The sequence below is a fragment of the Hibiscus syriacus genome, unplaced genomic scaffold (assembly GCF_006381635.1).
Source record: "Hibiscus syriacus cultivar Baekdansim isolate YM2019G1 unplaced genomic scaffold, ASM638163v2 tig00111634_pilon, whole genome shotgun sequence".
NCBI lineage: Eukaryota > Viridiplantae > Streptophyta > Magnoliopsida > Malvales > Malvaceae > Hibiscus > Hibiscus syriacus.
The window spans coordinates 1,390,153-1,404,901 of record NW_024063140.1 but is presented as its reverse complement, the minus strand read 5'-3'; the positions used below and the strand labels follow the sequence as shown (position 1 = coordinate 1,404,901).

At 39.3% G+C, this 14,749-nt stretch overlaps 1 protein-coding gene across 1 annotated transcript; it reads left to right on the top strand.

The window, feature by feature from the left end:
* The first annotated feature begins 271 nt into the window (after positions 1-271).
* Positions 272-2,143, top strand: LOC120166272 (probable sucrose-phosphate synthase 1). Its single transcript, XM_039175571.1, has 3 exons — positions 272-584; positions 667-756; positions 1,794-2,143. The coding sequence occupies exons 1-3, from the start codon at positions 402-404 to the stop codon at positions 2,112-2,114; spliced, it is 594 nt and encodes a 197-aa protein (XP_039031502.1). The 5' UTR covers positions 272-401; the 3' UTR covers positions 2,115-2,143.
* Positions 2,144-14,749: the final 12,606 nt, after the last annotated feature.

The following is a 14,749-nucleotide window of genomic DNA, read 5'->3' as shown; positions in this document are numbered from 1 at the left end:
ATCGAATATCAATAAAATAAAAATATCAACTTTGTTCAAAACAGTTAAAATTTTATTATTCAAAACAATATTTAATATTTTTATATTAATATTTTTATTTATATAGTATTTAAATAAAATAATTAAAAATATTGATCTTTATATAAATTCTTTATTATAATGTCTTTTATTATTTATTGAACCGTAAATCATGGTTGCTCCTAGATTCACTCTCGAGACTATACTGCCAATCTGCCATTACTAGTACATTTTTTTTGGCAACAACTAAACTAATTCCATTAACTAACAATCGTCACCAATTCCAGTAACCAAGAAACCCATTATTTTTTTCCTTTTCTTTTTCTACATCTCTCTTCTCTCATCATTCAATCCATCACCTTTGTTTCTCCCCTTGGACAGAAATGGCAGGTAACGATTGGATTAACAGTTACTTGGAGGCGATTTTTGATGTGGGTCCAAACTTAGACGACGCTAAAGCGTCGCTGTTGCTCCGGGAAAGAGGCAGGTTTATCCCCACCCGCTATTTCGTGGAGGAGGTCATCACTGGATTCGATGAGACTGATCTCCATCGTTCTTGGGTTAAGGTACTCTACTGTTGTTTCTTTGATTTGTGTTTTCTTGGTGGATTGTTTTCTTTTCCATTTTTAACTTTTTTTATTGGTATAGGCTCAAGCAACGAGGAGACCCCAAGAGAGAAACACTAGACTGGAGAATATGTGTTGGCGGATTTGGAATTTGGCTTGTCAAAAGAAGCAGGTTGTTTGTTTATTCTTTTTCTTTTTAGCTGTCTTTTGTTTCTCACTAGTTGGATTATGATTTAAGATGTTCAAATGTGAAGCGATGATGGATTGTGATTGGAATGGAAGTGAAGCCTAATATTGTTAAGTTTTTTTTTCTTCATAAAATGATTTGATTGAATTGGTTTAACTTATAAAGTATGTGAAGAGCTGAAATGTGAGATGAAAATGATTAGCCTGGTTGATTTGTGGAGGGTTTGATGCCTTGTTTGGATTATTGAATGGGCTTATATGTGATTTTCAATTTCTCTAACAAATGCTACTCAGCTAATAACCTTGTCCAAACAAAAGATTCTGTTTGTATCATTTGGTTGTTTGCTTTTTGCTTCGACAAGCAAAGGTGAGACGAAGTACGCTTACTTGAACAAATCATTATTTTTGCATAATCAAAGAATAAAAACGTTGCTTTTGCTTGTGTTTGGTTAGTTGTTGACTTTTAATCAATTTCTGGTATTTGTTTCTATCATTTATTTTTGCTTTTGCTGTGATTGGATATGAAATAACACAATTATAATGGAGTTAATATCCTTATTGGACTAGAAGAGTAAGCTGGTATTTTGTTACCTAAGTTTGATCCTTCGTGCTTCATTGCTAAACGCAAATGGCCCTCAACTTAACATGCTTTTTGAAGGAAATAGAATGCTAATTATTCTTTTGGTTGTTCAGAGAAGTCGGTATCAGGTTTAAATTAAAACACACACACACACCCCTGGGCTTAATCCATGAAATAACTTTTCTGCGTTCTTCACGTGCAATGCGGATATTCTGTCTAATTTTTTTCTCTTCAAAATTAAGTCGCTGACATAAGTTGTGGAGTTATTTTGATTTTAGTTCAATGTACACTCCCCCCCCCCCCCCGCCTTGTGAGGTTATGGGTTGGCATGGTTAGCAGTAATTGGTAAAACTCGAAAATTTGGATTCTCTATCTTAGTATACTTAAAAAAACTGGGCTCTGTGATTAAGTCCTATGCTTTTTGATATTTCATTCTTCTGCAGCTTGAGGGACAGTTGGCCCAGAGAAAGGCCAAACGCCGTCTTGAACGTGAAAGAGGCCGCAGAGAAGCCACTGCTGATATGTCTGAAGACTTATCAGAAGGGGGGAAAGGAGATATAGTTAGCGATGTATCTGCTCATGGAGAGAACAACAAAACCAGACTGCCTAGAATAAGTTCCGTTGATGAAATGGAGCAGAAAGGAAAAAAGCTATACATTGTACTAATAAGGCATGAACTGAACTCTAGTGCTTTTGTTTTTTATATTGGATGTCAGATATCATGCATTTTTAACTGTGTTTTAGTATTTCTAGCATTTTCTTAACTTTATTTATTTTTTTAATCATAAATCATGGTACTATTCTTGGCCTGAAACTGATCAGTTAGCTACTGAAATGAAATCCTGTAAAACAGTTAAAAAATTGATTATTCATGCTAATTTACCCTTTAGGTCAGGATGAATGCATGCACAATGGTATTTAATATTTTTAACAACTAGCTTCCACGAAGCCTGTTGAAAATTCAATATTAGCCTAAATAAGTTCACACCTAAATTAATTTGATGTCATTGTTTACATCAATTTAATTTTGATGTCATTGCTTACATCAATTTAGTTAGGTGAAAATTAAGTATTTTTCTCATGTTTTAATTTCAATGGTTTAGATTATTTAGTGCTTATTTTAATGAGTGGTTTAGATTGTTTCTTGTAACCTATAAATACCCTACTTTTATTTGAGTTTTATCATCCAACAATCAAAGCTTAATTATAAGCATTTGAAAGCTTTCTTAAGAGTTCTTCCATTTTGCAATTTTGTGAGATTATTCTAAAGAGTTTTTTTCTTCTTCTCGATCAATTAGAGTTTTTACTCTATTTTGATTCAACAATTGGTATCCGAGCCACGTTTTTAAGGTCTCTTGAAATTCTGAGTATGCTCAGTGGCTACAGTTTTTAACTGATCTTCCACATCAGAAAATATTTCTTGAGTTATTGTCGGGGTTATTACAAACCTTGTGGAGCTTCTTTGTGTTTAGAGTAATTTAGTACTCTGCACGTTTGTTACTCAAGCTTGTTCGGTGTAGTCAAAGTCTTGCCGTTAAGATAGGTGATCTTCAAGTAGTTGGAGGAATCAAAAAGCTCAACAACAAAAACTACAACACGTGGGCAACATGTATGGAGTCATACTTACAAGGTCAAGACCTTTGGGAGGTTGTCGGTGGTGGTGAAGTTACACAACCGGCGACAGAAGATGCCAATGGAATCTTGCGAAAGTGGAAAATTAAAGCAGACAAAGTAATGTTTGCTTTAAAAACCACAATTGAAGAATAAATGTTGGAGCACATTCGGGATGCTAAAACACCAAAGGAAGCATGAGACACTTTTGTTACACTCTTTTCGAAGAGGAACGATACAAAATTGCAACTTCTCGAGAATGAACTTCTATCAATGGCGCAACGCGACATGGCAGTTGCCCAATACTTTCACAAGGTGAAGTCGATATGTCGCGAAATTTCAGAATTAGATCCGACAGCTGCTATTGGGGAAGCCAGGATAAAAAGAATAATTGTCCATGGTTTGAGACCTGAATATCGAGGGTTTGTTGTCGCTGTACAGGGATGGCCGACACATCCATCGCTTGTTGAGTTCGAAAATTTGCTTGCAGGTCAAGAAGCCATGGCCAAGCAAATGGGAGGAGTCTCGCTGAAGGGTGAAGAAGAAGCTCTCTACACCAGCAAAAGCAGAGGCACTTTTCAGCAGTATACTGGTAGTGGATCTAAAAATGATAGTGACAAGATGAAAAATTACCAAGGAAAGGGAGGCCCTCATTCAGGGGGAGCATCCAAGAATCGCGGTAATAGTAGAAAGTTCGATGGCAAGTGTTATAACTGCGGGAAGATGGGTCACATGGCAAAAGACTGTTGGACCAAGAAAAAGCCTGTTGAAAGTAATACTGCTACTTCTTGTTCGAATGAGAATAGTGAAGATGGTTGGGATGCTGAAGCATTATTTGCTATGGAGGAAGAAGAATTAGCTCTCACGGTAACAATACCAGAACGGATTGACTATAAGAATAATTGGATCGTAGATTCTGGCTGCTCAAATCATATGACGGGTGACAAACAGAAGTTGCAAAACCTGTCTGAGTACAATGGAGGTCGTGTGGTGGTGACAGCTGACAACTCAAGGCTACCGATAACTCACATCGGTAAGACAATAGTTACAACTCGATATAATACTAACCAGGTGCAACTCCAAGATGTTTACCATGTCACAGGAATGAAAAAAAATTTGCTATTTGTGGCTCAACTAACATCATCAGGCCATTATGTCTTATTTGGTCCCCAAGACGTGAAGGTTTATCGTGACGTTAAAATCTCAGAAACACCAACAATGGAGGGACGACGTTTGGAATCAATTTACGTGATGTCATCAGAGTCTGCATATGTAGACAGGATAAGGAAAAATGAGACATCAAATCTATGGCATATGCGGTTAGGTCACGTTAGCTATTTCAAGCTAAGTGTGATGGTGAAAAAGTCGATGCTTAAGGGGCTTCCTCAACTAGATGTGAGAACAGACACGGTCTGTGCGGGATGCCAGTATGGTAAAGCACACCAATTACCATATGACGAGTCGAATTTTAAAGCAAAAGAACCGTTGGAGTTGGTTCACTTTGATGTGTTCGGACCGGTTAAGCAACAATCAATTAGCGGTATGCGGTACATGGTAACATTCATTGATGACTTCTCCAGGTATGTGTGGGTTTTCTTTATGAAAGAAAAATCTGATACTTTCTCAAAGTTTAAAGAGTTCGGAGACTCAGCTGAAGGAGAAGTGGGAAAGAAGATATGTTGCTTGCGTACAGACAACGGAGGAGAATATAGATCAAACGAGTTCTCTCAATACCTAAGGGAATGCCGAATACGTCATCAATACACTTGTGCCAACATGCCACAACAGAATGGTGTAGCGGAAAGAAAAAACCGGCATCTTGCAGAAATTTGTCGAAGTATGCTAAATGCAAAGAATGTACCTGGAAGGTTTTGGGCCGAAGCAATGAGGACTGCAGCCTTTGTGATCAATAGACTTCCTCAACCAAGGTTAGGATTTGTTTCACCCTTTGAGAAACTATGGAACATAAAACCTACAGTTAGCTACTTTCGAGTATTTGGCTGTGTATGTTATGTGTTTGTTCCTGATCATTTACGGAGCAAATTTGACAAGAAAGCTGTTAGATGTATCTTTGTGGGATATGACAGCCAGAGAAAGGGGTGGAAATGTTGTGATCCAATTAGTGGAAGATGCTACACGTCACGAAATGTGGTATTTGATGAAGCATCTTCTTGGTGGTCCTCAGAGAAGGAGGTGTTGCCAGATTCGAGAGAATTTGGAGACAAGTTACAACAAAAGATGGGGGAGCATGCTGTTTAACTCCAAATAAGTTCAGATGAATCAGAAGATCCAAATGGCGATGATGTCGAACAAAGAGTGACTCAGAATGTAACCCCCTAGACCCGGCCTATGCGTTTCGACTAAGTCTAGTGGATCACATACATGATTCTTAAAGACATTTTCTGAAACCGTTATTCAATCATTGTAAAATCACATTATAAATGACATGATATTATACTATCAAAACTCAACTCATAAATATAATACCAATAAGTAAAAAAAAATTAATTTAAAACATGTCTTAAAAATCAAAATCACGATAAACCGAATATTAATAGCAAAAGTGTAATCACTATAAAATCCAATACTTTAAAATAAGTCTATGTCACCAAAATAAAGTCAACCTGAATGATAAAAACATTACAATCAAATATACTTCAAGAGATATGTTGATCCTCCAGGTGCTCAATCCGGGGTATCTAACCAACAATATCTGAAAGGGGGAAAAACATTTTCGAAAGGTGAGCTAGGCTCAGTGTGTCCCAATATTACCTTAAAATCACAATAGGTACATTAAACAAATCATAGTCCAGTAAATCTCATAAATTCATAAAAGAGTTTAACTTTTGAAAATCATAGTTTAAACTCTTTTCTTGTGCACCATCAGTAATTTCCAAAACTATTTTCCATATAGCTTACTCTAAGGACACAGCAAAAAGAAAGCCAACCTAAGGATAAGCTTTAGAGCTTGTATCCTTAAGCCCGTAAGTCCAAGTCCATATAGCTTACCCTAAGCACACAGCAAGGGAAGCCAACCTAATGTATCTTGGGGCCCCAAGAGTCACATTAGGCACATTCTGTTTATTAGCTTGATCAGAGCTATACTATTGTAATTAAATCCAAAAGCTTAATTGCACCGTGATACAAATTCTATAAATCATCACATTAAATTGGTGCATCAATAAAACAGTAACCAAAGAACTCAATGTACCTCATATTAAAACCAATAAAATAGTTCAGTAATAATTAGGGAACACACCTCGATAATAGGTTCAAATAGTAGATTTACTGATTGCTGGATTCACCACGCTCTGCTACAGTTTTCGAACGTGGTTTAACTGATCTAGAAGAGTTGGGTCGAGCTGTCGAACGATCCAGAAAGTCTTTTATACCTTCAAATAATAATAATTTATCAGCCTAAAATCTTACTTAATTGTTCAAAGCTAAAATTCTTAAGTATATAAGCATTTTCATGGTTTGACTATCAATTTGGATGATTTCGGGTTTGAATTTGGCCAAACAGATTGCGGAATCGGAATCAGAACGTCGAAAAACATAAAGTATGTCTTTTCGAAAATTTAAATTCTTGGTCAAAGTCAATGTCAACCACTTTGACCATCGATTTGGAGACCTTATGGTTCGAATTTGATGAAACGGACTTCGGAAACGGATTCGGGACGCCGAAAACTATCAGAATAGATATACTCAGAAAAGATTAATGGTTGTTTAATGGTCGGTCAAAGCAATTTTAAGTTTTGGTCAAAGGAAGTCAACGGTCAACGGTCGGGTCGGGACAACAGTCGGGTCGGTCGATCGGGTCGGGTCGGGTCGGTCGGGTCGGGTCAGACCGGTTCGAATCGGTCGAAATCGGTCAAACCGGTCAAAACCGGTTCAAAACAGGTCAAACCGATTTTCAGCCACTCACTCTCCCTGCGGCGGCGCGTGTGGCGCGTGAGGCCTCCTCCGGGGGTCTAAAAATTACGAAACATTTTTTTAAAATTATTTTGAGCGATTTCGAGATACTTACAAAGATCGGTTCAAATTTTTGAACGGCGGAGAGCTCGATTTCAACTCGGCCGAATCTTTGACTGCTCCACCTCCTCACGCGCCGCCGTCGACTGAGACCTAGGATGACACCGGCGGACTCGAAACGGCACAAGGAACACGATGGTGTAGGAGGTGTCGTAAACGAAGCAACGATCGGCGGTGAATTTGAGATTTTCTCGGCGATAGAGCTAAAGAAAACGTCGATGCTTTGACTTGAAATTCCCGACGTTTGGCAGTGTTTCGCTTCAATTAATTTAAGGGGATTGTTCCTGACTCGATAACGAACACGATGGTGATTTCAAAATGACGATCGGAATTCAGACGGCGTCGAGATCTAAGTCGAAAACCGGCGTAGGGGGAAGGGAATTTGGGAGCAATTGAGGTGTGGTTTTCTGCACGTTTATAACATAACATACCTAACTTTCTTGGGTAAATTCAAGGCTTGGTCCCTGAATTTTCTTTAACTCTAAAACAAGCTCCAAGTTTTAAAATCTTTTAATTTAGTCCCCACAATTTACCGATTTTCACAATTAAAACCTCCAATTTCAATTAAATATTATTTTGAAAATATCTGGGTTGTTACAATTCTCCCCCTTTACAAGAAATTTCGTCCTCGAAATTTACCTTATGAGAATAGTTGAGGAAACTGAGCCTCCATTGACTCCCATGTCTCCCAAGTAGCTTTTGAGGGGCCTCGATTACTCCATTGAACTTTGACCATTGGAATACGCCTATTCCGAAGAACTCGCTCATCTCTTTCTGAGATCTGGATGGGCTCCTCCTCATGTGACAAATCAGGTCTCAGCTCTATCTCATCAACTTGAATGATGTGATCTGGATCTGGACGGTATCGCCTTAACATAGACACATGAAAAACATCATGAATACGACTAAGATGGGAAGGTAACTCAAGCTGATAAGCAACAGGTCCAACTTTCTTCAGAATACGATACGGCCCAATAAATCGCGGACTCAGTTTACCCTTACGTTCAAATCTCAATACTTTTTTCCATGGAGATACCTTGAGAAAAACCTGATCTTAAACATCAAACTGTATATCTTTCCTCCTTTGATCTGCATAAGATTTCTGCCTATCAAATGCCTCTTTCAGACGGTCACGGATCAATCTGACTGTGTCTTCTGTCTCCGGTACTAACTCAGGTCCCAAAGTCTTTCTATCACGCAACTCAGTCCAACAAATCGGAGTGCGACATTTACGCCCATAGAGTGCTTCGTAAGGTGCCAACCGAATACTAGTCTGATAACTGTTATTGTAAGCAAATTTGGCCAAATGCAAAAAGTTCTCCCAGCTACCATGAAAATCGATTACGCAACCCGCAACATATCCTCCAATATCTGAATCACTCTCTCAGATTGACCATCAGTTTGTGGATGAAAGAATGTACTATAATCCAATCTTATTCCCAAAGCCGTATGTAGCGCCTTCCAAAATCTCGAAGTAAATCTCGGATCTCGATCAGAAATAATAGACAACGGAACACCATGCAATCTGACAATCTCCGAAATATACAATCTCGCCAGCTTGTCCAAAGTATAATTTACCCGCACAAGAATGAAGTGAGCTGACTTTGTATGTCTGTCAACAATCACCCAAACTGAATCCTTTTTCGAATGAGTCATAGGTAAACCAGTAACAAAATCCATAGTAATACGCTCCCATTTCCATTCAAGAATCTTGATAGGTTGTAACAAACCTGATGGATGTTGATGTTCTGCCTTAACTTGCTGACAAGTCAAACACCTCACCATAAAATTCGAGATGTCCTTCTTCAAGCCGACCCAATGATACCTCTCTCTCAAATTTCGATACATCTTATCTCCACCGGGGTGCATAGCATATGGACTACTATGAGCCTCAGTAAGGATAGTCTGCCTCAACTCAACATCATCAGGCACACAATACCTACCTTTGAAGCATAAAACTTCATCCTGATCAAGGGCGTAATCTGAGCTTGTCCCTTGCTCTACTTGCTCAAAGATGGAAAGAAATGAGCTATCAAGGGGCTGTTTAGCTTTGATCTCATCAACCAAGGTTGGCTTAACTTGTAATTCTGCTAACAGAGTGCCATCGTCATATAAATTCATCCTGGCCATTAAAGATCTCAACTCTGTTACCGCCTTTCGACTCAAAGCATCCGCTACAATGTTAGCTTTACCAGGGTGATAATCAATCACGCAATCATAATCCTTTAGAAGCTCTAGCCAGCGTCGTTGTATCAAATTAAGCTCATTCTGGGTCAGAAGATATTTTAAGCTCTTATGATCTGTGAAAATGTAACACTTCTCTCCATAAAGATAGTGTCTCCAAATCTTCAAGGCAAAAATCACTGCTGCTAACTCCAAATCATGAGTAGGATAATTACACTCATGCGGTCGCAGCTGACGGGATGCATAAGCCACCACCTTACCTTCCTGCATTAGAATACAACCGAGTCCTGAATGTGACGCATCACTATACACTGTAAAATCCTTCCCGGACTCTGATTGAATCAGTACTGGTGCTTGAGTCAAAACCGCCTTTAATTTCTCAAAGCTCTCCTATTGTGCCTCACCCCAGTCAAACGACACATTCTTCCTTAACAACTTTGTCAAATGAGCAGCAATGATCGAGAAGCCCTCAACAAAACGTCGATAATATCCAGCCAAACCCAAGAAACTGCGGATCTCAGAGATGTTCTTGGGTCGTTTCCAATTCACAATAGCCTCGATCTTGCTTGGATCGACCTGAATACCTCGCGCAGAAATAATATGCCCCAGAAACGACACTTCTTGAAGCCAAAACTCACACTTCCTTAGTTTGACATATAGACGATGCTCTCTCAAAGTCCGCAGAACGATCTTCAAATGCTCTGCCTCAGTATGAGAATAGATCATAATATCATCAATGAAGACCACCACAAATTGATCCAAATATGGTCATAACACCTGATTCATCAAATCCATGAAAGCTGCAGGAGCGTTCATCAAACCAAAAGGCATCACTAAGAATTCATAATGACCATATCTAGTGCGAATGACCGTCTTTGCAACATCAGATCCTTTAACTTTCAATTGATAATACCCCGAACGAAGATCAATCTTAGAGAATACAGTAGCTTCTCGCAACTGATCAAATAAGTCATCAATCATGGGTAGTGGATATTTATTCTTGACCGTCATTTGGTTCAACTTCCGATAGTCAATACATAATCTTAGCGACCCATCCTTGTTTTTCACGAACAGAACTGGAGCTTCCCATGGTGAAGTACTATACCGAATAAATCCTTGATCGAATAATTCTTGCAATTGGACCTTCAACTCCTTAAGTTCTTTTGGAGCCATACGATAAGGTGCCATAGAAATAGGTGCAGATCCCGTATAAGTCTCTATCTCGAACTCTACCTCTCTATCAGGAGGTAAACCAGGCAACTCCTCTGGAAAGATATCAGGAAACTCGCTAACTGTATGGATCTCTTCGATCGTGGACAATGAACCTTTAGTGTTCAAAATACAAGCAATGAAAGTCTCATATCCCTTTCTAATCATACGATCAATTTCCATAGTTGAGATAATATTGGAGAGATAGTCACGCCTTCACCAAATAACACAATAGTCCGACCATCTGAAGTCTTCAGAGTAGCTCGCTTGTATTCACAATCCAGATTTACCTTGTGTTTATTCAACCAATCCATCCCAAGAATTAGATCAAACTCCTCTAAAGGAAGCTCCATAAGATCAGCGAGAAAAATTTCTCCCTGAACCTCCAGAGGATAACACCGAAATACTTTATTCACTAATACTGCCTGTCCTACTGGACTCGTAACTGTAACCTTATTATCAGTGTTCTCGATCGGAATCTGAAGGTTTCGAGATACTGAGCTCGATACATAGGAGTGGGTGGAGCCATTGTCTAGTAATGCAAAGTATGGGATAGAATAAATAGTAAATGTACCTACAATAACCTCAGGCTCATCCCTGTTATCCCGTCGTCTAGTGGCATAAACCAAAGCTGGCTGTCTAGCCTCAGAAACTGTTGGCCCTGTATTTTGCTGAGGTCGGGCTCTATTGTCTGTCCTGGACGCTGACCCTCGAGTCTTTCCTTGACTATGATCTCTAATTGGGGTTTGTACTATAGTCTGAGAACGCACAGGAGTCTGAGTAGCGGTCTGCTCAAACGAAGCTAGCTGAGGACAATCCCTCCGAAAATGATTACTGGATCCACACTGATAGCAAATATCCATCTTCTTACGACACTCTCCTGTGTGTTGTTTACCACAAAACTCACAGAGGAACACATGATAATACGACGAGGAACCGCCTCGACTGCCAACTACCGGTGAGGATGCTGCAGGCCTGAAACGTGTATTGCTTCTCTGAGGGGCTGAAGTACGAGTCCTCTTCCCGGACTGTGCTGATGACTCCATCGGGTCTAAAAATTTCTTACATCGTTCCTGATCAACACACTCTCTACCAGAAGCTAAAACCTCCACCTCTTCAGCATCTTTGGCTCTGCCCACCAGCACATCAAAAATCTCATCCTGATGGGTTGCAACTTGCCTACGCAGCTCGTATCTGAGTCCAAGGGAAAATTTACGACATCGATCTCTCTCAGTGGGTACCATACTGAATCCATACTTCAGCAACTTCAAGAACTCGATCTCATACTCAGAAACAGTCATGTCTCCCTGAACCAGGTCTTGAAACTGCTGTCGTCTCTGAGCTAAGTAACGTACTCCCAGAAAACGGCTCCGAAAGCGATCCTTAAAGAAATTCCAGGTCAAACAATCGGTAGGAACACTACTAGTCACCGACTCCCACCAAGTGTAGGCATTGCCATCTAACATCGCTACATCACCCAGATATCTCTTAGTTTAGTCCAAACCCAACTGATCCATGCGTCTCTCTATATCCTGTAGCAAATCCTCAACTTCAGTAGGAGCTCCACCAATCTGTCCCCCAAGAGTTCTAACTCCATTGGCAATCAAAGTCTGCGAAATAGGAACCTCTGATACAACACCAGTAGCTCTAACTGCTCCATGTATCAACTGCAGAAATTGTCTACCAAAATTCTCATCCAAAGCAACTCCGGTAGACTTTGACTCAATATCGGTCGCTCCTATGATCGGTGTAGTCATGCCAATACCAGCGGTAGGAGGCAGATTCGTAGGGGTCGTAGGAGCAGGATCACCTATCGGAGGTGGGGGATCTACTTGTATCTCATCGATCGGGTCTGCAAATCTAGCCACTCGACCTCGTCCACGGCTAGTTCGACGACCAAGTCTAGCACTCATTTTGATGGATCTCAAGTTTACTACAGAAGATAAAACTTAGGGTTAGATAAGCAATTGGAGTCTCGAACACAGTTAAAATCTTAATAACTTTGTGACATGGCCTTTCTAACTTGTTTTGTAAAATATTTCAAAACCGTATTTTCAATGTTGACTCATACACAGTCCGAGGGTTAAAAACCAAAAGCTCTGATACCAATAAATGTAACCCCCTAGACCCGGCCTATGTGTTTCGACTAAGTCTAGTGGATCATATACATGATTCTTAAAGACATTTTCTGAAACCGTTATTCAATCATTATAAAATCACATTATAAATGACATGATATTATACTATCAAAACCCAACTCATAAATATAATACCAATAAGTAAAAAAAATTAATTTAAAACATGTCTTAAAAATCAAAATCACGATAAACCGAATATTAATAGCAAAAGTGTAATCACTATAAAATCCAATACTTTAAAATAAGATCCATGTCACCAAAATAAAGTCAACCTGAATGATAAAAACATTACAATCAAATATATTTCAAGAGATATGTTGATCCTCCAAGTGCTCAATCCGGGGTATCTAACCAACAGTATCTGAAAGGGGCAAAAACATTTTCGAAAGGTGAGCTAGGCTCAGCGTGTCCCAATATTACCTTAAAATCACAATAGGTACATTAAACAAATCATAGTCCAGTAAATCTCATAAATTCATAAAAGAGTTTAACTTTTGAAAATCATAGTTTAAACTCTTTTCTTGTACACCATCAGTAATTTTCAAAACTATTTTCCATATAGCTTACTCTAAGCACACAGCAAAAAGAAAGTCAACCTAAGGATAAGCTTTAGAGCTTGTATCCTTAAGCCCGTAAGTCCAAGTCCATATAGCTTACCCTAAGCACACAGCAAGGGAAGCCAACCTAATGTATCTTGGGGCCCCAAGAGTCACATTAGGCCTATTCTGTTTATTAGCTTGATCAGAGCTATACTATTGTAATTCAATCCAAAAGTTCAATTGCACCGTGATACAAATTCCATAAATCATCACATTAAATTGGTGCATCAATAAAACAGTAACCAAAGAACTCAATGTACCTCATATTAAAACCAATAAAATAGTTCAGTAATAATTAGGGAACACACCTCGATAATAGGTTCAAATAGTAGATTTACTGATTGCTGGTTTCACCACGCTCTGCTACAGTTTTCGAACGTGGTTTAACTGATCTAGAAGAGTTGGGTCGAGCTGTCTAGCGATCCGGAAAGTCTCTTATACCTTCAAATAATAATAATTTATCAGCCTAAAATCTTACTTCATTGTTCAAAGCTAAAATTCTTAAGTATATAAGTATTTTCAGGGTTTGACTATCAATTTCAATAATTTCGGGTTTGAATTTGGCCAAACGGATTACGAAATCGGAATCAGAACGTCGAAAAACATAAAGTATGTCTTTTCGAAAATTAAAATTCTTGGTCAAAGTCAAAGTTAACCACTTTGACCGTCGATTTGGAGGCCTTCGGATTCGAATTTGACGAAACGGACTTCGAAAACGGATTCGGGACGTTGAAAACTATCAGAATAGGTATACTCGGAAAAGATTAATGGTCGGTCAAAGCCATTTTAAGTTTTGGTCAAAGGAAGTCAACAGTCAACGGTCAACGGTCGGGTTGGGTTAACAGTCGGGTCGGGTTCGAACCGGTCAAGATCAGTTTTCAGCAACTCACTCTCCCTGCGGCGGCGCGTGTGGCTCGTGAGGCCTCCTCCGGGGGTCTAAAAATTACGGAAAAATTTCTAAAAATTATTTTGAGTGATTTCGATATACTTACAAAGATCAGTTCAAATTCTTGAACGGCGGAGAGCTCGATTTCAACTCGGCCGAATCTTTGACTGCTCCACCTCCTCACGAGCCGCCGTCGACTGAGACCGAGGATGACACTGACGAACTCGAAACGGCACAAGGAACACGATGGTGCAGGAGGTGTCGTAAACAGAGCAACGATTGGCGGTGAATTTGAAATTTTCCCGGCGATAGAGCTAAAGAAAACGTCGATGCTTTGACTTGAAATTCCCGGCGTTTGGCAGCGTTTCGCTTCAATTAATTTAAGGGGATTGTTCCTGACTCGATAACGAACACGATGGTGATTTCAAAACGACGATCGGAATTCAGACGGCGTCGGGATCTAAGTCGGAAACCGGCGTAGGGGGAAAGGAATTTGGGAGCAATTGAGGTGTGTTTTTCTGTTTTGAAATAGAAAACCACGTTTATAACATAATATACCTAACTTTCTTGGGTAAATTCAAGGCTTGGTCCCTGAATTTTCTTTAACTGTAAAACAAGCTCAAAGTTTTAAAATCTTTCAATTTAGTCCCCACAATTTACCGATTTTCACAATTAAAACCTCCAATTTCAATTAAATATTATTTTGAAAATATCCGGGTTGTTACACAGAATCCTTGGCA